General features: G+C 45.5%; 1 protein-coding gene and 1 long non-coding RNA gene across 3 annotated transcripts in view; both read right to left on the bottom strand.

Annotated features, from left to right (window-relative positions):
* dgkzb (diacylglycerol kinase, zeta b) overlaps positions 1–10,571 on the bottom strand; it is a 43,937-nt gene extending 33,366 nt beyond the window's left edge. The window contains exon 1 of one of the 2 annotated variants that reach the window (XM_013266161.3): positions 10,400–10,571. In XM_013266161.3, the coding sequence (XP_013121615.1) occupies positions 10,400–10,539 (140 nt within the window). In that variant the 5' untranslated portion in view covers positions 10,540–10,571. Of the gene's footprint in view, positions 1–2,785; positions 3,490–10,399 lie in introns of those variants that run through there. The other variant, XM_013266160.3, reaches the window with a different exon arrangement.
* On the bottom strand, positions 5,473–10,378 carry LOC112847371 (uncharacterized). The gene is made up of 3 exons (XR_003220887.1): positions 10,077–10,378; positions 9,401–9,523; positions 5,473–5,691 (listed from the first exon to the last, which is right to left on the bottom strand). It is a non-coding gene; the product is annotated as an uncharacterized LOC112847371 (long non-coding RNA).
* Positions 10,572–22,838: the final 12,267 nt, after the last annotated feature.

Here is a 22,838-nt window from a genome sequence, read left to right as displayed (position 1 = left end):
CGAGCCTGATTCATTGTTATTAAAAATACAGCAGCGAGCACTTCCTGTTAAAACTATCCGACACCTAAATCACATTCAAACATAGCAAAGACAAAAAAATCTGTGCAAATATATATATATATATATATATATATATATATATATATATGCTAAGTCAGCCTACCGCAGACATGAGCGAGACAGATAAATATGAAGGCATGCCGGCTCGGACGTCGCCCGGATCAACAAGGTCCGCGTCAGGTGTTGAGGAACCAGGGCACCCTGACGACAAGTGGGCTACTGGAACAAGAAGGCATCGGTGGGCAAGAGCTACTCTAACGGAGCACAAGAACAAAACTACAGAAATGAACGCGTGTCTGTTAGTACACTTTGTCCTCCGATAAAATGTTTTAAATATAACATAAAAAAGCTGATCTGAGATCAGAATCACTCGGCTGTTGATTTGAAGATAAACAAGATCCCGAGGGTGACAAACCAAAACCGAGGCATCAGAGTCCAACGTCAAAGATCAGTCACTGATCAGAATAATCCTTCTTTGTATGATCCTGAGTTCATCCTGTCTGAAACCAGCTGTTCTGGATCCTCCCACTTTAAAGGCCACTTGACTTAGATGACCATATTAGGGGTCTCTCTGTGATATCACAGACACCCGAGAGTAGGAAGAGTATATTATTGTGTGTACAGGAAATAGACTACGCCCACTTTAAGCATGTGACAACAGTATTTCCTGTCTAATAAGACTCACAGGTGTCAGCTGCCGCACATACAAACAAATGACACGAGCTTCCTGCGCCGCTCCTCCTCGCCTTCACCTGTTAGCTCTCAGCCTGTAGAGGAGACTCTGAGAGCAGAACAGGTTCACCGAGTCAAAGCAAGCAAAAACACATTTTAAAGGATGGAAACCTTCAAAGTACAGCTCTGTGTTACAGGCATACCTAAACCTGTAACAGCGTATGAAGTAGAAAAGCACGAAGACACGCTTTTTTTGACTTTGACTCGTCAGCCCTTATCAAGATTAAATGAACGTTTTGATCCAACCTGCTGAAACTCTGCGGGAGAATTTTTCTACCAATCAAGTTTACTTAAAAATGAGAGACAAAGAAAAAAAGAAGTGACAGAAGAAAATGATGAAACTGCATCGGCTGAGTTTCACTATCGTTTCTGAGCTCGTCGCTGCTGCTTTACATGCTTAAAACCACAAGAAACAGTCAAATTGTGAAGGGACTCTGGCAGCAGAGTCTTTACTTCGAGCCGCTGCGTGACGCCTCGCTTCCTGTGCAGAGGCGTGAACAGCAGCAGGTTAGGAGCTCTTAATGAATCGACACTCATTTCTCTAATCGGTGAATCATCACGCCGTCTGAAACCCCGCAGCAACATCTGGCCAAGCGCCACGGCTCGCTGCTGCCACCATGGTGAAAACCACAAAAACAGAGAAAATACGAAGGGACTCTGGAGTGGGACTGCAGATGATTAGTACTGTTTTCCACTGAGAATCTGAATTACATGCTATGTTTATAAATCCATATTTACAGCCTGATAGACGAACGGCCTGCAGCTGTTACTGATCGGCTTTTATTTTAACACCTCCTCCTCCAGCATCATCACATTTCCATTAAATGTGACCACAAACGGCTCAGTCAATGAAAAAAACCCAAAGATTTGGACTCTGGCTGTTTTGATCCAGCCCACAGAGAGCACGCCGTTCACACCAGAAACCATTAAACCCGTAATTTCAGACATTTAAGACTGTGTTTTTCATTTAGCCTGGTAATAAGGCCAGCGTCAGGAGCTGGCTTTTATTTTGAAAGGACTCTTCTTGGTCATTTGAACCCACTTTGTCACATCAGCTCACGGCCATCGCCGGCCATTTGCACAGACATGAAACCGTAGAAGCGAGGCCTCGCCGATACGAAGAGCGGTTCCTTCAGTTCAGAGCTCATCTGTCAGCTGAGAACATCTGGATGAGCTCTGAATGAATGAGAGCCAAGGGAAACAGCTCGGCGTGGACATCGCTGACGGGATTTTGCGTGTCTTCTTGTGCACCTACGGCGCTTTCAGTACCGAAGTGAATACGTGTGGAAATCTCTGAGGGAGGTGTTCTCCAGATTTTCATCCGTTCCTGCGCTTCAGTCAAACTTCAGAAAGTCAGAATCTCAATGAATGAACTCTAAAACATCCACCAATGAACTGTTTTTAAAACTGCTCAGATATGAAGGGAGGTTTGTCCTGAATCGGTGCTGAAAGGTTTTATATAACACTCGTGCGGAGAAGCTGCACAAATCTGAAATGTGTTTAATCCAACGCGCTCGCTTTAATCACAAACGAGCATTTCTAACTGAGACCTTACGATTTATGAAAAATCTGCAGACTGAGCGGGTTAATTGACTAATCTGTAATTTCCTCTGTTATCAATGCTGATATCGATCAGAGATGTGTCAGCGTGGGAGCTGGCGAAAGACGAAACCTGAAAAGCAAAGACGAGCCAGAGAATCCCGACTCCAGCGTCAGTTGGCACGAGTGGAAGCGTCGGGGGTCAAAGTGCAGGCTTTCTGCTGACCGATCGACCTTTACGCGTCTAAACTGTCGACACAAACACAATCTGCGAGCGATCGTGACACCGAGCCCGCACACGGGGTCATAAAAAGCTGCATTACCACCATCAGTTTACTCTGTCCGTGCGCTCTGATTGGCTCCCCATGTGTCACAGATAAAGTTTGACTGTTTAAAAGAAAACTTGCTGCTGACCCGGAGGTGCACGCGTGGAGCAGCGGGAGGAGACACTCACCTCCTCCTGCAGAAGATCCTCAGACCTGTGAAGGTCCTGCTGTTGTGCTGGCAGGGGGGGGCGGGGGAGCCCGGGGAGCTCTGCGTTCGAGGCTGAGGACGTGGAGGTGGACTCCTCTCCTCCATCCTGCAGCGGAGCGTGCTGCTCCTCCTCCTCCTCCTGCGGCGGTGGTGGCTGCTCCTCCATGCTCACGCTCAGTGCTGCTCTGGGATCAGCTCCGAGCTGCCGCCGGCCATCGCCACAGCCACTTAACTTTCCACGCGCAACTTTCCACCCTCACAAACACAGGAAGTGCTTCAGCTGCAGACCTCCGCACGTCTCCTCTCAGCAGCAGGAAGCAAAGATCGACGCTTCTCTTTGTGACAGGAGGAGGGAGGTGGAGGAGCAGGAGGCAGAGGAGGTGGGGGCAGCTTCACTCTAAACTGGCTTCCTTCCTCCTCTTAACCCTCTCAGCCCGAGGAAGCCTGTCTGCGCTCCTCTGAGCACAGCTCCATTTCCAGGAAGTTTGACAGAGAAACAAACGCTTCAGTGTGGAAGGAGCTCCTCCTCCCTTCTCTCCTTCTCGCTCTCCTCCCTCTCTGCTGACCAGCTGCTGCTCCCGTTCCTCTCCTCGGAGTCGCGTCTCTGCTCTCTTCTCTTTACTTTTTATCTCAGCTCTGTGGTTCTCCCTCTCCTTTTCTTTTGTCCCGCCCACTCCCCAGCTGCTTGCCTCTGATTGGCTGAGGGCAGAGAGGTGAGTGCTTTTGCCACCTGCTGGCACTTCAGCCACTGTACAGCTGTTTAAAAGAGAGAGAGGAAATGAACTCATTTTCTCCTCTCCAGCAGCAGCAGCTGAGGGCCGGGCTCACTCCTCCTCCTCCTCCTTCAGTTGTAGCTGAAACAGAGAGAGGTCCGAGAAGCAGCCGGCAGGTCTGAGGAGTCCAACATGAACACGGTGCGATCAGCTTTTGCTGCCTCTCACTTGGATCACATGTCTGCAGCTGCTCTCGGCAGCGCTGCCCTCCCACATATAGGTTTTACATAAAGATTGCGAAGCAGCCCACACCGAGAGGAGAGGCGCGAGCGAGAGCGTACCGCAGTGAAGCGGAGGTCGCACGGCCACGGCAAGGCCCACGCACAGATCTTCACCACGTGCACGCGGCGGCTTCGTCCCCTGGGTTCCCGCTCCGAGGTAGAACTGCAGGATGAGCCGGGTTATTTTTGACAGCCAATTAAAGCGGAGGTGCAGCGGGCAGGAGGACGGCTGCCGAGAGTAAAAAAAGGTCTCATCGGACACTTCAAGACAAATAACATCCCCCCGGCTCTGCATGCTGCCTCGCTTTCAGAAATCCGTTTAAGCTTTGCTCACTAAAAGTTGTTTTCAGGTCTCCATCTTCACTGAAGGAGGCGTGGCTGCCAATAACAACACGCAGACATAACCTCATCGTTGCTTCTGTTGGCTTCATTTGTGAAATTCCATCATATAAACGTGTCAGGTTTATCCAAAGAAAACCAAAGATTTGAAACCAGCTATGCAGAGATAAGAGCCAGAGCGAACTCTCCACGTTCAGGGAGGAAGACATGATGAAGACGACCTGCCGAAGTTCAAACTGAGCACTGTGATCGTGGCACGGTTGTTGTTCTGAGTGTTTCAGAAACTGATGATATGCTGGGACCATCTCTGAGTTTACACAGGAGGTTTGAACAAATCCAGCTCTCGCAGAAAATACCCTGTTAGGGTCAAAGGTCAGAGGAGAAGCGACAGGAGGACAACAGCAACTGGTTACCAACAAGCTGTGCAGAAGAGCATCTCTGAACCTCGAAGCAGATGAGCTACAGCGGCAGAAGTCCTGCCTGTCAGTGAGAACAGCGGTCGTGTCCAAATTCATGGGCTGCATCCTCCTGAGGACCCGGCCTTCGCGGTCTACGTGGGCCGGGTCCTCCGAAGGTCGGGTAGGCCGGAAGTAAATGGCTGTAGAATTGGACGGTCTAGCCTTCTGATTAGCGTCACCGCTGTCTCGGTGGAGTTCAATAAACTCGGCCGTCTGCTCCTTGCTATCTAAAATATAACAGGACGCTGGCGTAAACTCTCGACCATCTCACACTTCTGTTTAATCAGTTTTCTGTTTGACGTTTATTCAGCTGTGTGAAAACCACCCGGGGGATTAATAAAGTTTTATTTTATCTAATCTAATCTAATAACTTTAATCTCAGCCAAACTGATTTACTCACGAACAAATAAAACACTGAAAAAAGCCCAACAATAACTTTTTAGGTTGTCTAAGTGACTTATATATTACGTTTAACCTGAGTACCGAAAGTCCGCGGTGATTTGAAAATGATGTGCCGGGAGTTGTGCCGTTCTCGGCGGCTTCAGTGACCCTCGAGCTCCCGGTTAGCTATCGAGCTGGTGGGTAACAGACGTCTCCGAAAACGTCGAACCACTTTTGCAAATATGCGATATCTTGATAAACCGAGCAGATATTTGAAGTTTACACAGCTACTTTCTCGCCTGAAAATATGTTAAAAGTTTATTTTGTGACCCAGAAAGATTAATAAGAGTAATATTAAAACTTAGTAGCGGCCGCCATTGCCGGAAACTGGAGTTTGGCTGGGCCGCGCTATGAATTCTGGGATATGGTGGGCCACGAAGGACACACCCGACCCATCCTTCAAATTTGGGGAAAAGGAGGACGCATTTGTCGGCTGCATTCGGAGGAGTCCACGAATTTGGACAGCCTTCGGCGCGTCGCTGTGACGTAATCGGTCTACAAATGTGTCCTCAGGAGGATGCAGCACATCGTGTCACTTTCATACCTGACGGCCACCCTTCCACTCAGATGATCAGCTGAAGGTCCAGGTCACCTGTCAGGTCCCTTTCAGAAGGACACGCTGCACCCCACACTGAGCAGCTCTGTGGGAATCTCCTTATTGGAGCAAAAATACAACCTGATGTCAAACTGTGTTACAGACGGGTCTAAAGAAACGCTGTGTTTCTGTGACAGACTGCTGGGAGCAAACATTGAGCAAACTGGTTTCTGCTCAGCTGTCTGTTTCCTGTAGACACAGCTCTGTTTCATCCTTGAGTTAGGAGCTGTGTGAGGCTGAAGGGTTCAAAGGTCAGAGTTCAGAGACTCAACAAAGGAAATGGTCATGTGGAAGGAGTGGACTGTAGAAGAATGAAAAAGCAGGAAGTGTCAGAAACCTGCAGAACAGTCACAATGGAGGGGGGCTCAAGATTTTTGCACAGTGTTGTATTTACTGTGAAATACTAACATAGAAGTAATCAGAGTTCTGTACTGTGGTGTACTGTATGAAGCTCATGGTAGTGTGCCCACAGTGGACACGATTAGTGCAAGTCTAAGAGTTTTGTTTCCAGCCAAACAAACTCTGTAAGTTTAACTTTTATTAAACATGTTCTATAATCATATTATTACATAGTAATACATTATTTCATATTCTAAAGTATTATAAGATTACAAAAGTGAGTGTGGCAAACACAAACAGGTTTCCTGCGACTGCTTTGAATGTTTCATTTAATTAATGTCGATAATGATGGACGGTCGTCAGCAGGGTTTCATGGTGACGCTGTGTAATGATGGTTCAGGGTTTCTAATGAATATAGCAGCTCCTGAATGCTTCACGTCTAATAAAGTAAATTTAAATGATTATGTCTTCATCAGCGCAGGATGCTGTGGGCTTTTCTCCATAAATTACTGTCGGCAAACTCCAAAAGCCACAGAACTGCTGTGACGTTTGTGTCCCGGAGGTTATGAAGTCTTGGACAGTGGACATACTGCACTGACATACAGGAGGGGATACATGATATGTTTTTAATTATGAACAGGAAGTCCACAAATAACAAGATGCCTGAACCCCACGGGAGCAGAGCAGGGATGCACAGAAGAAAACAGGAAGTAACTAAAAGGAGACACCTGTACAGGAGGTGAACGCTCGCAGAGCAGAAGCGGAGCATAAATCAGGATTGAGGAATCAAAACTGAGACTAGAAGAGAGAAAACCACTGACCAAAGTAAAACAGGAAGTGAACATAGATGTAGCTGAAAGAGGGAATATGAGCATCGAAATACTTCACATGAATGAACCGGCACAAAGGTGAACACAGGAGCAACACACAGGGAAAAATCAGAGACTCACAAATCAAATCCTAAACACACCCAGAACAGCATCTGAAGACCTGCAGACCTCACTCGGCTCAGTAAAGGTCAAAGGTCAACGACAACAATGAGACAGGGTAAAAATGGCTTCCATGGGAGAGTCCAAGGAGCAAAATCATCACAGCATAGAGACGACTCGCTGCAACTGACAGAACCGTGACCTGAAAACCCTGAAGGAGGACGTCCGCCCATCAGTCCGTGCCCTGAAGCTCAAGAGCACTCAGGCAGCAGGACAATGATCAGAAACACAGCGGCACGTCCACCTCTGATTGGCTTCTGACTGATTCTTGGAGTGGCCAGATTCAGCGCAACCTTAAACAGGTGTTCATGCTGGAAAACCCTCCAATGTGTCCGAATTCAAACAATCCTGAAAATTCCTCCACAGTGACGCGAACGACCCTCTCAAGGCATCACAAACACGTGACCACGGGTTGAGCAACCAGTCATCAGGTTTAGGGGCAGTTACTTTTGCACACAGGGCAGGCAGGTTTACTCTGAGTTCACTCTGGTGATCTAATATTAAAATTGCAGAAGGGAAACAAAAGTAAAAGTTTCAGTACTGAGTCGACTTCTTTAAACAGTCCTGAAATGTACTCACTGTCCGATTCCACCGCCTGAACCTTGTGCTGTGTTAATATAACAATAATAACTAGAAAGCAAAAATTTCAGAAGAAATTTTATGTGTGCCTATGCCGCTGCTAATCAGTGTAGTTTGCCATTTATACGGCTGCTTAGGGCAAAACTCAGAAGAGCAGCCATTCTCCACCATGAACTATGGTAAAAACAAACACCGCTCGCGCCTCACAGATGACAGCTTACAGTTTTGTGTAAAGATGAAGTTACTTCGTACAGCGCCGATTTGCAGACCTGTGCACACAGGTTCATGAGCAGAAGTCCCATTGTACCACGGCAGACCCGACAATAGCTGTGTCCAAATTCATGGCTGCATCCTCCTGAGGACCCGGCCTTCGCGGTCTACGTGGGCCGGGTCCTCAGAAGGTCGGGTAGGCCGGAAGTAAACGGCTGTGAAATTGGACGGTCTGGCCTTCAGATCTGCGTCACCGCTGTCTCGGTGGAGTTTAATAAACTCGGCCGTCTGCTCCTTGCTATGTAAAATATAACAGGACACTGGCGTAAACTCTCGACCATCTCACACTTCTGTTTAATCAGTTTTCTGTTTGACATTTATTCAGCTGTGTGAAAACCACCCGGGGGATTAATAAAGTTTTATTTTATCTAATCTAATCTAATAACTTTAATCTCAGCCAAACCGATTTACTCACGAACAAATAAAACACTGAAAAAAGCCAAACAATAACTTTTTAGGTTGTCTAAGTGACTTATATATTACGTTTAACCTGAGTACCGAAAGTCCGCGGTGATCTGAAAATGATGTGCCGGGAGTTGTGCCGTTCTCGGCGGCTTCAGTGACCCTCGAGCTCTCGGTTAGCTATCGAGCTGGTGGGTAACAGACGTCTCCGAAAACGTCGAAGCACTTTTGCAAATATGCGATACCTTGATAAACCGAGCAGATATTTGAAGTTTACACACCCACATTCTCGCCTGAAAATATGTTAAAAGTTTATTTTGTGACCCAGAAAGATTAATAAGAGTAATTTTAAAACTTAGTAGCGGCCGCCATTGCCGGAAACTGGAGTTTGGCTGGGCCACGCTATGAATTCTGGGATATGGTGGGCCACGAAGGACACACCCGACCCATCCTTCAAATTTGGGGAAAAGGAGGACGCATTTGTCGGCTGCATTCGGAGGAGTCCACGAATTTGGACAGCCTTCGGCGCGTCGCTGTGACGTAATCGGTCTACAAATGCGGCCTCAGGAGGATGCAGCCCATGAATTTGGACACAGCCGATGTTTGCACGAACACGCTTTGAAGCATTACGTTATGGACCACTTTTCACACATGGTTGGTGTACCCACACAGCCAGCTGTAGCTTTTCAACTCACAGCCCGACACACACCCAAAAAACAGCCGAGAGAGCACAGACTACGCCCAAGAGGCGTGATTGCAGATGCCGCTCAGGTGGGTCCACCTCCCCTGCAGCGGCACTGCAGACCACGCCCCGCCACACACATCAAACACGTAAAATAAATATTTATGCACTTTTGCATTCACTTTTTGTTTTTTGTTATTTTTACACAGTGTTCTGAATGATGAACAATGGTCTACAGCCAATCTTGTGTATTATTATACAAACTTTGGTTGTAAGATTCAGATAACTATTTAATAAAAGCTAAATATTTTATATGAGAGTAAGAAAGAAAAGTATATCCTGGCAAAAGCTTTGCTAGATCCGCCCCTGCACAGTTACCAAATTTCATAATAATAGTACATAAAAATACAAATGTTACTTGAATCTAAATTCTAATTCTAAAGAATGCACTCAGCTTGAATCTGTCTTGTCGGACACGTGACCTTTAAAGAATAACCTGTTGCCTACCTGGTGGAGGGACGCTGCCTGCACACCTGAGCACGGTCGGGGGTTCCAGAGGATTCAGCAGGTGGAGGATCCGTAGTGGCTCAGGTGGGGAAAACACTTCAGTACAGGCTGTGATCAGCTGATCTTTATGGATTGACACAGGTGATTTCAACCAGCAGATGTTTCGCAGCTGTCTGGGCTGATTTCTATTACTACACTGACACTACATAGTGTCGTTATAGTGCACAGTACACGGCTGATATAAAGGTGGAAATCAGTGACTGAGTCTGTAATGATGAAGCCCACAGCCACGTTCACACACCGAGCTGCAAACTAACCTGTTTATCCTGCACTACCCGCTGTTTTCATGCAACGTTTCAATGACACAAAGTTAGCACGGCTTAGCTTGTTTAGCAGGAAGTTTCACAAAAATGAAAACACAGAATTTATGTAAACAATCATGATCAGATCAAATATGTGATTTAGAAACATGAGGACTTCCATGTGAGCTTTAAATGAGCATCCTTCCTTTGACTCTCAGCTCTCCTTCTTTCTTATCTTTCTCCATCTCTGAGTGAACGTAGCTCTCTGCCTTTTCTCTCCCTGTCAGATACACCAGCTGGACCTTTAGCTACAACACAGTTTGTGTGTGTGCTGATGTCTGTCGAGCTCACAGAAACGCTGCATTTCAAATTACCTGACAAAAACGTTACTCCCGTTATGCTAGCTCCTCTTCTGTAGTGCTAGCTAGATGCTAACGTTGTCACGAAACAGGTGTTCTGGGAATCCATCGTACCTGACAAACCATCCTACCCCTTGTTTCAGCGCATGCGCACAACACGAAATTTAGTGGCGAACCGTTCTACCTTTGTGAATATTAGCTAGAAAAATAAAATTAAGTGCCAAACCATCCTACTTTTGTGAATGTGAGCTACAAGCATGGTAGGTTTCCTACTTGGTTTCCTGTTTGATATCTTCAGTTTGAAGCTGTTGTAGTTTTCAGCTTGGACACAGTATTACCTTTGGCCGGGTTTGCTGTCCTCCCGTGTCCCCCGTGTCCGTGTTTCTGTGTTATCTCCCGTGTTTCGTCGGTTTTGTCTGTCTTCACTTTGGCCCGTTAGCTCGGCGGCCCTTGTCTCTATCTCAGTGTCCTGATCCATGTTCAGTCATCCATGTAAGTCAAACGTCTTAGTGTTAGTTTCCTGTTTTATTTTGATAGTCTCTCGTCCTGTGTGTGTTGTGTTCGGATTTGAGGTTTTAAAAAATCAATTTAGATCCACTTTAAGATTAGATTTAGATTTTCTCCCAGTTTTTATAAGCATAATAAAAAACATACGAGATTTATCAGAACTAGAAGTTAGTGGTGATGACAGGATGCACAGGAGCACAGGAAAGATGCTCTCATGTTAAACGCCATCATAAAAAGTTCAGCTGAAAGATGATCCAACCACAGCTCGAGGTTAACACCACGCTGTGTGGTTTGGACACTCGCTGTGAAAACATCCACATCCTAAGCTTCAGGAGCGTCACCCACGGCTGTACTTACACCAGGTTTTAAAAATTGATTAAAGCTGGAGAGGAATCGTTTTATACAGATTTCTGTGTATTTAAAAAAATCGCCTCGGCTCAACTGGACTTTAGCTAAACTGAAGTCTGACGTCAGGAAGCTCCATGAGGCAGGTGTGCACACTGCAGACTGATAGGGTTTCTATTTCACTTTGCTTTCTTATTCTATGTTTTTTAATTTTGAAAACAGAGCCTGCAGCCTCAGTAAAGACACCCTGTGTCCATCTGAGAGGCAGAAGTGCTCACCTGTACTCACTGGAGCTGATCCAGATGTTAACATCAGCTCTGTGGCTGCAGGATGAATCTGTGACCAAGTGCTGTAGATAACTGAGTTATCATTACTGCCTTAATACATCAGCATCCCTCTAATGCTGCTGCTGGAACAGGTGGGTGAATTTAAATGGAAGTACTTTGTAATTGAGTTATCATGTTTTACTGCTGCTGAGGCAGCAGGTCAGACGCAGGGAGGAAGCTGGTTTCACCACTTAATAATAAAGAAGTCATAAAGTATGTCAGACTAATCAGAGTGGCTCTGTATGGAGGACGAGACACTAACGATGAGTCTCGTAACGGAGACGTAACACTCGCCGTTTCACAGCCAGGACTTCCTGTTACTTCTGACTTTGTATGAATTATGGGAATTTTTCTCATATCGAAAAGATTTGAATGTAAAATGATGCCTTACCTTCACAAATATCTCAGAATCTTTCATTATTATCTTGTAACTCTGTCTGATTTCTACTGTAGTTTATTTTGCTTGCAGTTTTGGCTTGTCTGCATATTTCCTATCATGAAGAACTTTCTCATAAATCATTTTTCATCATTTCCCACGTGTTGGGATGTGAGTTTTGCTCTTTTATTAGATGTTAAACTTTTTTAAATTCTGATGGACATTTCCCATGATCCCATGCTCATTCCTGCTGACGTTTTGGGTCAGCGAATCATCTGCATGAAGCACTGCAGGCTAATTTCAGTAAAAATGGGCCTTTTAAGAATGCACCATCCACCTTCGGATCATTCGCTGTGGTTTGAGTGGAGCGGTGATCCTCGGGGCTGCTCCTCTTCCTCGCCTGAAGCTCTCACTGAGAGCTGCACTTATCTAACTGTGGAGGCCGCGCTCTCAGCTCAGCGCTCGAGTGAACGTTAGTGATGCAAACGTCGAGCCTGAAATTATTTTTATTTCTTCAGAGAAACTGTGCTCACAGGGCTGCAGGCCAAAAACGAACAGCCCAACTTCAGCCTCAACCCTTTTAAATGTGAGTATCAGAGAGAAAGGATGGCACATTTGGCTAAAAATAATCTGGATTTGTAAAAAGAAAAAAAGAACTGGAGTGGCGGTTGCGTGTTCGTGACATCGTCCACAAATGGGGTGTTTGTCGAGCCTGCAGGAGCTTCTACAAGCTTCTTTAATAGGTTTTAGACAAATACATTAATTAACAGATTCATACGCTGCAAACCAATCATCAACCTCCGTCTCCAAGTGGCAGAACACACCAAATACTGCAGTTCCTCTAACGTCCACTAGAGGCTCCATAGACTCACATGTTAAAATGTAATGGGATCCTCATAGTCCCAGAAACCTTTTGGAAAAATGTGACTGATTTATGTTTTATGCATGTGGAGGAAAAACAGTTTTCGTCCCAGTCGTGGGACACTGAACCAGATCTTTACCCTCTCAAGGATACTTGAGGGTGCTTGCCCAACCAGTCTACGTTTGTTTTGTGGACTTGGAGAAGGCCTTCGACCATCTTCCTGGGAGTGTCCTGTGGGAGGTTCTTTGGGACTATGGAATGTTTGGTCTGTTGCTATGGGCCATTCGATCCCTATACAAGCTTTGCAAGAGCTTGGTCAATGGCCATGAGTCGGACTCGTTTCTGGTGGGTGTTGGACTCCGCCAGGGCTGCCCTTTGTCACCGAAGGGTGGCTGGCCTCTCGCTTAGAGATAGGATAGGGTGAGGAGTTCGGCCATCTGGGAGGGGCTCGGTGTAGACCAGCTGCTCCTCCACATCGAAAGGAGCCACTTGAGATGGTTGGGACATCTGACAAGGATGCCTCCTGGGTGCCTATTGGGTGAGTCCCACCAGGAGGAGACCCTGGGGCAGACGCAGGACACGCTGGAGAGATTATATCTCTCGGCTGAGCTGTTAGTTAAGGGGAATAAAATGGATGGATGGATAGGTTTGAAGCATGCTTCCAGGCAGCAGCATTTATAAGTTTAAGTCAGTGAAGGTCCTTTTCCACCATAAGCTGCTGTCACTGATGTCACGCTACCTAAACTGGAGTGTGAATCTCCTGAACACACTGCTCGCAGCTGCATGATACTGCAGTGAGCCAGCACGAGTCAAACGATTTTGTACGATTTTGTATTCTGAGTCGAGTTTTTGAATCGCCTGCTTAAAGCCCTGCTGTTCCATCATGTGACCGCACTCATTTCCATCCACCATTTCCTCTTCCTGTCCCACGAGTCCTCGGGGATCCTCAGCCAAGTTGTTTGACATCTCCAGCTGCTAACATCTTCTATGTAACCTGGTCATCCTCGATGGTGGGTGCTTTGTCCACCTTCAGCAGGAAGTGTCTTGGATCATTGCAAACACTGCTTTGTTGGAGGTCGATGGATTCGCTCCTTTGTATGTGTTAAATCGTCAGCGCTCACTGTCAGATGTGCTTGTCTCATTGTGAGCACTATAGTGATGATGGAATTTTAATTCAGTTAAGTTTCATTGGTGTCGTGTGAATTCACAGGTGCTTTACAGTGTAAGGTAAAGACGCTACAATCATTCAGAGCTAAAGCATCTTTTAAAAAAAAGTGAGATTTTCAAGTTTTATCATTAGAAAAAGTTCAGTGTCCACATTAGTGGAAACTGTTTTCAGTTCATAACATAAATACTGGTAACAATAAACACACATTTATAATACATACATCACTACATGGTGTTATTTAGTAAACTAATTGCATTTGGCACAGATGATCCTTTATACACACAGCATCCTGTTCTCCTCCTGTATACATCTTATTTTGAAAATCACAGGCTTTTATTTAAAAAACAAAAACAAAATTTAAAGCATACTGACCTTCCATCATTCATCCAAAAAACAACAAAGCAAATGTTTGAAAGAAGTACAAGTAGACTTTGTACAGCCTCGCCGTCACTGTGTGCTTCACAGTGTTTCCACAGTCTGGGAGGAGTTATGTCAGAAAGTTTTGGACCTTCGTTACAACCACATGTCGTGGGGCTGTTCGCCTTTAAGAAAACCTGCCACGCTAACACACCTGTGCAGGTTTTCATGAAAAGATTTTACAGCGAGCAAAGTCGACGGCTACATCTGGCCCAGCCTCTCGATGAGACACGAATAGAAGAATGACTGCTGTCAGCTGTGTGCACGGTCAGCATGTCTGTTTGTGGAGTTTCTCTTTAAACGTTAGATTTAAACAACATGCAGAGCTCGTAACCGCAAAATGAAAAAAACCTGTGTGGTGATCTCGTAGCCTTTGAAACGGTTGCTTTGAGGACAGCAGTCAGCTATAGATTAAACGGCTCCAGTCGCTGCTGGTTGGGGTGAAACTAGCAGTGACGTAGTTTCTGCAAGACGGCAGCTTAATCACAAAACAACACAGGCATTCAGAGACGATGCTTAGATATGGATATAAATATATGAGTGGACTTCCAGAGAGGTCTAGCTGGCTCAGATTCATTGCCACAATCTGTCTGCTTTCACAAATTAGGCCGTGGTTGTCTATAAGCTTTAGCCGTCTGTCTGAGAGGCGGACCGCAACTGGTCGGAGGCAGGTTGCCCCTCGCCAGGTGGGGTGGCTGTAGCTCAGGTGGCAGAGCAGGTCAGCCACTAATCAGAAGGTCGGTGGTTCGATCCCAGGCTGCATCCTGGCTGCATGCCAAATATCCTTGGGCAAGATACTAACCCCATGTTTGCCTACTGGTGGTGGTCAGAGGGCCCGGTGGCGCCTGTGTCCGGCAGCCTCGCCTCTGTCAGTGCGCCCCAGGGCAGCTGTGGCTACTATGTAGCTTGCTATCGCCAGTGTGTGAATGTGTGTGTGACTGGGTGAATGACTGAATGTAGTGTAAAGCGCTTTGGGGTCCTATGGACTAGAAAAGCGCTATACAAATGCAGGCCATTTACAAATGCAGGCCATTTACCTGTGCGGTCCCTGGAGTCGAAGGATGTTGTTGCGCTTCACTGAGTGGTAACAACACTGTTAATCAAACAAAAAGCTTTAAAACGCTCTCTGAAAATAAAGGTTAGTAAAAAATGCTGATTAAAAATCAAAGGAGCTCAGAGCAGCGTCACAGATCACCTCCAGCTTCCAAGGTTGGTCCACAGTGACGGGTCCGCCGGGGACAAATGAATCCTACCTGGCGACTGTGACAGTAAACATGTGTTGGAGGACGCAGGCCGGCCTCGCTCTCTGTAATCACATCAGCCTGCTGCTGAGGTCCTGATGGCCTCGCTGCTCGGATGGCTGCTGGGCCTCAGCGGCCGTAATCACCGGCCTGGAGCGACTCTCCCCGCACGCACACACGAGCCGGACGTCACCGTAATCTCATTACTCCTCCCAGTAACACGCATCATAAACAGCTACTCTTAGATCTTCACTGATCTCATTACAGAGACCAAGCTGCTGAAAACGTGGAAGGAAAAACATTTTCAAAGAGTTCATTAAAAAGGAGTCGGTGTCTTTTTCATCTCGTGCAGGTAAAGCAAATACTCCACTGCAGTTTCAGCTTGGAGTTAAACATTAATGGTTCAAATATAGAAAAAACTGATAATGCGAAATGACCCGTGAACTACACTGGGCATTACTGTGGTGTGGAGCAGGAAACGGGAACGTCGGCCTGTCCCTGGATGGGATGTACGCTGTGAAAATCATGTTCATTAGTACTGAAGAGGCAAATCTGAACAGATTACAGCATTTTTTTAACAAGAGTTTAAAAAGAAATACAAGAAAATATGAAAATTGAAAATTTGTCACGTCAGTTTAGGCGTGGGAAACCCACCATGAGAAACAACAAACTCGGCAGTTTGTTTTCTCGCAGTTTAGTTGGAACGAAATGGTTAATAACTCCAGCACATTATCACAGTAAAGTGGGACGTGCTTATGTTGGAGGCCTGTGGGACAAAGTGGGACATCATTACAGCAGATTTTGAACTGCTGGAGAACAACCACAGAGCGGACAGCTTTACGAACTTCAGATTTTCTGTTTGTATGATCCTTTTTAGATTTCTTTCGGTTCCTTTTGTGACACCTTCTTGTTTATTCTGGACATTTTTTCATGTCTTCTTGGTCAATTTGTTGTCCCACTTTGGCATTTTGGAGAAATGTTGCTTCACTTTAAATGAGTTTTGACATTTGTGGCCATTTTTTGGACATTTCTTTTTTTTTTTGTAATACTTTTGTGTCTCTGAACGTTTAGGGGTGTATCTTCATGCTCGCGTTGTGTGTCTTTGTGAGATTTTTGTTGTCTCATTTCATCATTTTTTGGAAACTTTGTTTTATTAGGTTTTTTACATTACATTATTTTGCATTTCCTTGGGGACATTTTGGTCTTTGCTCTTGTCACTGTTTAGTTCTCCCTTTGCTTTAAGAAGCTCAGCTCCTGCTGTTGTATTTTGCTCGTCCTGGGTCGGTTTGAATTCTGATGGAAGCTGAGGTTTCTCGCACTGGGAGCTGAAGCTGCTGGCGTACAACAGGAAGTGACTGTAGCTGTGATATAAATGAACTTCTCCTCCTGAGGCTGTTGCCGAATCATGTCCGACGGGTGGAGGAGAATTCAATTCAATTTTATTTATATAGTGCCCAATCACAACAAAAGTCGCCTCAAGGTGCTTTATATTGTACAGTAGATCGCACAATAATAAATACGGAGAAAAACCCAACAATCATATGACCCCCTATGAGCAAGCACTTTGGCGACAGTGGGAAGGAAAAACTCCCTTTTAACAGGAAGAAACCTCCGGCAGAACCAGGCTCAGGGAGGGGCGGGGCCATCTGCTGCGACCGGTTGGGGTGAGAGAAGGAAGACAGGATAAAGACATGCTGTGGAAGAGAGACAGAGATTAATAACAGATATGATTCGATGCAGAGAGGTCTATTAACACATAGTGAGTGAGAAAGGTGACTGGAAAGGAAAAACTCAATGCATCATGGGAATCCCCGGCAGCCTACGTCTATTGCAGCATAACTAAGGGAGGATTCAGGGTCACCTGGTCCAGCCCTAACTATATGCTTTAGCAAAAAGGAAAGTTTGAAGCCTAATCTTGAAAGTAGAGATAGTGTCTGTCTCCTGAATCCAAACTGGAAGCTGGTTCCACAGAAGAGGGGCCTGAAAACTGAAGGCTCTGCCTCCCATTCTACTTTTAAATACTCTAGGACAGGGGTGTCAAACTCAATTGCACAGGGGGCCAAAACTCAAGGCACACTTTAGGTCGTGGGCCAAACAAGTTAAACATTCATTGAACACACTAAAACAATGTTTTTTAAACATAAATATGAATAAAAACAGACAGGAATATTATTCCAGATTAAATAAACTTAAAAAATAAACTTTAACTTTAAATATTTTGCTCTTCATAAAAATATATCCTGTTAAAATTATGCAAGTTAGAAATATGAACATGCTGCCAAAAACCCCAGAAAAAATAAATGAAAGCATATACAAGGTTCGAGCCGCATGTAGACAGAGCTGGGGCATTGCTTCAGGAGTGGAACTAATAAACTGTGCGGGCCATTCAGTTTGGTACTTTGCCTTGAGTGTATCATTACACTGCAGCTGCATCTGAATCTGCACAGGTGCAGTTCAGCAAAGTCCGCTGACTTGGTTCAACATTACTTGGCAACAGAGAAAGTGAGGCAGGTTGCACTGGTGCATTTGTGACAGCTTCACTTGAAATGCCTTCACCGCATCATACATGCCATGTCCATGAACTGACAGATTTCCTTGCTGAGCTCAAAAACTCTATTGAGAATTTTTATCCCAACTCAGCCAACGGACCTCTGTATGATAAGGAATGTCGGCAAACTCTGAATCTATTTCCCACATAAAAGACTGAAATTGACGGTGATTTAAACCTTTAGCTCAGATAAAATTTACAGTTTGTGTTACGGTGATCATTACATGCTCCATTTTTAGGACTTTACCACACAGCATTTCCTGGTGTATGATGCAGTGATATGCTGTTAACTCACCGGTACAGTTCTCCTCCTGCATCTTTACTCGCATCCTGCTGACTAGTCCGCTTTGTTCACCGCACAACACCGGCGCTCCATCCAACAAGTTTGTCCCAGGGCAGTTTCATATCGGTTACACTTTGACATACGTTTTAAAAAAATGTCTTTTCCTGTCGTTGTACCGTGCATCGATTCAATATTCAATATTTCCTCTCCACGGATGAAGATGGCCAGCTGTGCAATGTCCATCATGTCTGTACTTTCATCCACAGTAAGAGAGTATGCAATAAAGTTTTTGCTTCTTTCACACAACTGTGTTCTTAAATCAGTGGCCATCTCACAAACCCGATCAGCAATCGTATTTCTCCTCAGGCTCACATTTGCCAAAATCTGCGTTTTGTCTGGACACAAGACGTCGCACAGCTTCATCATGCAGCTCTTCAGAGTCGTAAATGGCCGGGCTGATTTGGCTCCTCTGCTGCAATAAAACTTGCTTTCACAACAGCTTCACTTTGTCATTTTGCTCTGGTGAAAAAAGTCTGCTGAAATGTCAGATTCTTCTTTAGCTCTTCTACTTTCTGTAGTTTCTGCTCTGCATTTAGGTTTTTCAGCTTATCCTGACGTTTTGTCTCGTAGTGCCGTCTTAAATTAAATTCCTTAATTACAGCCATATTAGCTCCACTAATAAGACACACGGGTTTACCAGCAATGTCTGTAAACATATATTCAGTCACCCACTGGCGCTGAAAGGCTCTGCTTTCAGAATCAACTTTTCTCTCCACCATTGTGCACGGCTAGCTTCGCAATAACAGAAGTTTGACTTGATTGATGCAGGAATGTTCCCAGGTAACCTAGCGTTCAGCAAGGAGGCTGCAGCGCTGCATTATGGGATCTGTAGTTTGTATATTATTAGCGCCTCATATCGCCGGGCCGTGCATAACAATAATAGTACATCTATATAAAATGATCTCGCGGGCCGCATATAAATGTACGCCGGGCCGGATGTGGCCCGCGGGCCTTGACTTTGACAAATGTGCTCTAGGAACAACAAGTAGGCCTGCAGAGCGAGAGCGAAGTGCTCTAATAGGCTGATATGGTACTACAAGGTCATTAAGATAAGATGGGGCCTGATTATTTAAGACCTTGTATGTGAGGAGCAGGATTTTGAATTCAATTCTGGATTTAACAGGAAGCCAATGAAGGGAAGCCAAAACAGGAGAAATCTGCTCTCTCTTTCTAGTCCCTGTCAGGACTCTTGCTGCAGCATTTTGGATTAACTGAAGACTTTTCAGGGAGTTTTTAGGACATCCTGATAATAATGAATTGCAGTAGTCCAGCCTGGAAGTAATAAATGCATGAACTAGTTTTTCAGCATCACTCTGAGACAGGATATTTCTAATTTTAGAGAAGTTGCACAAATGGAAGAAAGCAGTCTTACATATTTGTTTAATATGTGCGTTGAAGGACATGTCCTGGTCAAAAATGACTCCAAGGTTCCTCACAGCATTACTGGAGGCCAAGGTAATGCCATCCAGAGTAAGAATCTGCTTAGATACCATATTTCTAAGATTTTCAGGGCCGAGTACAATAACCTCAGTTTGATCTGAATTAAGAAGCAGAAAGTTAGCGGCCATCCAAGAGAAGATGGCTGATATAAGAAGATGTGTGGATGTTCGGGAGACGTGGAGTGGAGCTGTAGGCAGGTGTAGAGGCTTCACGTCCACCCCCGAACCGCTGCTGAACCTCCCTTACATAAAGAGTGTTATGAAAGCTAGTCAAAAATCTGCTTTGATTCACACGAGCCTGGTCATGAGTCACTTCCACACGGCTGAAAAAGTAAGAGAGGAGCTGCGGTTATGTCATCACAGGCTGGTGTTTCACCGCATGGATGGTCGCAGCGCAGCATCAGCAGCACTGTGGGCTGATATGAGTGCACTTCACTGTCCCTCTACACCAACATGCCTGCATTTCATCTCACTTCTTCATGTGTCCTTTCAGGTCGAGTAGACACACCGTTGGCTTGTATCTGTCACACCTGTGCTGCTTTCCACACTGAAGTCAGACTCATGTGCGTTTGTGTAGATGTGAACGAGGTCACCGCACTGAGATGCTCTGGAGGAGGCGTGTCGGTCCAAACTCCACAGTTTGCCAGGTGTGGTCAGGTATGCTGCAGTTGTTGTTCCCGCCCTCAGACACATCTGGCCAATCAGCAGACAGGATGGCGTCATCCAGCTTGTAGCGGCATTCGTTGGCATTTCCTCTGTGTGAAAAGAAACCAAACCGCGGGAGAAAGCTGCAGGTTTACAAACTCAGCAGCTGATTCCCAGCAGACGTTTGTTCAGTTTGATTTCTGAGAACAGTAAGCCCCTCCCACGGCTGGCTGGCCGGTCTCTAGTGGACATTTCAGGCTCCATGTGCTACATAAAGGACTAATAGTTTTACCACCCCATCACATGTTAACCTGGCGTTGTTTTTGTGTTTATTTGAGGTCATTTTACGTCTCTGCTGACATTTTTGAGGTCATTGTTTTGTTTTTTGTCTCTTTCCCTCCCATTGGTGGTCATTTGAAATGCTCACCTCAACGTTCATCAGTGTCTTTGCTAACCCAGAGATAAGCGTCACAGCCCTGTAATGTCACCCACTGGCGTCTCGGATATTTTCAGGTAACCGTGTTTTAATTGTGAGCCAAAGCTTGGTCGTCGGTCTGCATCCACAGACACAGATACCTGCTCCTCAGGTATCCAAATATAATCCTAGAATTTCATCACAACTGGAGCTCTGCCTTCTTGGGTGGTCTGTTAGTACAGTGACCTCACAGCAGACATGTTTTGGGTCACATGAAGGCTCCAACAGCACAAGCACAGTGCTGAGGTCCAGTTCAAGCAAAGCTAGCAGCCACAGCCGTTAGCATGGAAGTCTCATTCAGGTTTGGAGCCAGCTTCTAGTGGACATCAGAGGAACTGCAGGCTCAACATTCACTCCATGTTTCAGCGCTGAGCGTGAAGCAGCAGTCTGATGGGATGCCGATCGGGAGCAGATTTACTGGGATTCAGTGTCAAACGATGGTGCTGCCACACAGTCATGGAAACCTGCTGTCATCAGGAAAAGAGCAGAAGATGATGTTTGCTCTGTAAAAGCTCAGTTTACTCTGCTATAGCTTTACTTTGCTCTTTACTTCAGCAGTCATAATTACAGTTATTAAAGAATGCGGGCACACACGCTGAACACACTTTTATCTGTGTGATAAGAGCTCTGAAACCAAGAAAACATCCCGATGAGGACCTGTGTGTGCGCCGACAGAGATGTAAACCAGATCTGGTGTCCTGCTTGGCTTTTACTTTGAAGATCTTCGTCCCGAGCGCTCGCCGCGCCACCAAAACCTCCCGATTGGTTTCTTAACGCATTTACACTCAGATCTGAAGTTTCATCTGAGGAGAGCAGAAACAGCCAGAGCTGCTTTTCAAAGCAGAGCAGGTGCTCCAGGAAAACTAATCGACACACAGCGCGGAGACATTAATGCGGTTAGCCGCATCTAATGAGGCCAGGAAGTCATTACCCAGCAGATGATGGATCTGCTGCTCTCTGATTGGGTTAGTGTCAGTCACAGCACCGAGCCATCTGATTGGTCCGGGCTCAGTCAGCGGTGGAGGACAGAGGTCTTCGTGGACATCTGCGTCTGAGTATCACGGTGATGTTCTCACCTTGGTCCTGACAGGTTCGAGTCTCTTTGTGGTTTTACCTCGGTGGGGTTTTCTGGAGTCTCACTTGAGGTTCGAGTCACAGTCCCATCCACCGTGACCTCCATCCTACTTCATCTGACTTTTATTTATTCTACTACACGTGATCCAGGACACAAACTTTGAGCATAATGAATGTGAGTCCTAATTCGGACTCATACTGCAAAGTGAAATTCTTCCAGTTTTAAGGAGTGAAGGATTAAACCTGGCTGAGGCTGGAGAGGTGGCGAGGATGCAAAAGAGCAGCTTTTCAGTTGTTTCCAAGCCTTCAGAATAAAGTAGAGTTAGTGAGGATACCTGCTGTTTGATATGAAATGGAAATAAAGTGCAGGACACCTGAATTACATCCTGGCTTCCTCACCTGTGCACGCAGGCCTGATGATGTTTTCCAGAAAAATACCTGCACGTGTGACACGGAGCGTCACAGTTTTATGTGTTACAGTCCGACTGCTCCCGGGTTTCATGTTTTCCTGCACATGGAGTCGTTTTAGCAGCAAAGGCAGCTGCCTGGTCTCTGCTGTTCACAAATGAAGTCCGATCCTGGCGAGATGTGCTGCTGTTTAACATCCTTCAGCCTGCTTCACTTTATCACACAGCTACTGTTTAACTAATTTATAATCAGCAGGTCTGAAACAGAAAAATAAGGTTAATCACAGTGAATGTGTGATTTCACAGGGGGGTAATGCCTTTTTCACACAGAGCAGATAGGTTAGTCAGCACTACAGAAAATAACAACATATGACAAAGATGTTCAAAAATATAGACTTTTTCAACCAGCGGTTCCACCACTAGAGGGCGCTGCTCCTTGAATATGAACAGATGTTTTGTCTTCCTGTGTGTAAATACTTTTAGTGAAAACTTCAAAACAGACCAGTTTTGCTTTTTATGATTTATTTTTATGTTTTGTTATTGTTGTAACTTTAATATGTTTGTCAGAAACACGTCTAACCCTTCCTGTATAAATAAAGCTTAC

Source organism: Oreochromis niloticus, linkage group LG7, assembly GCF_001858045.2.
Source record: "Oreochromis niloticus isolate F11D_XX linkage group LG7, O_niloticus_UMD_NMBU, whole genome shotgun sequence".
Taxonomy (NCBI): domain Eukaryota; kingdom Metazoa; phylum Chordata; class Actinopteri; order Cichliformes; family Cichlidae; genus Oreochromis; species Oreochromis niloticus.
Note: the sequence above shows the minus strand (reverse complement) of the source record. Positions and strands in the feature narration are given on the sequence as shown.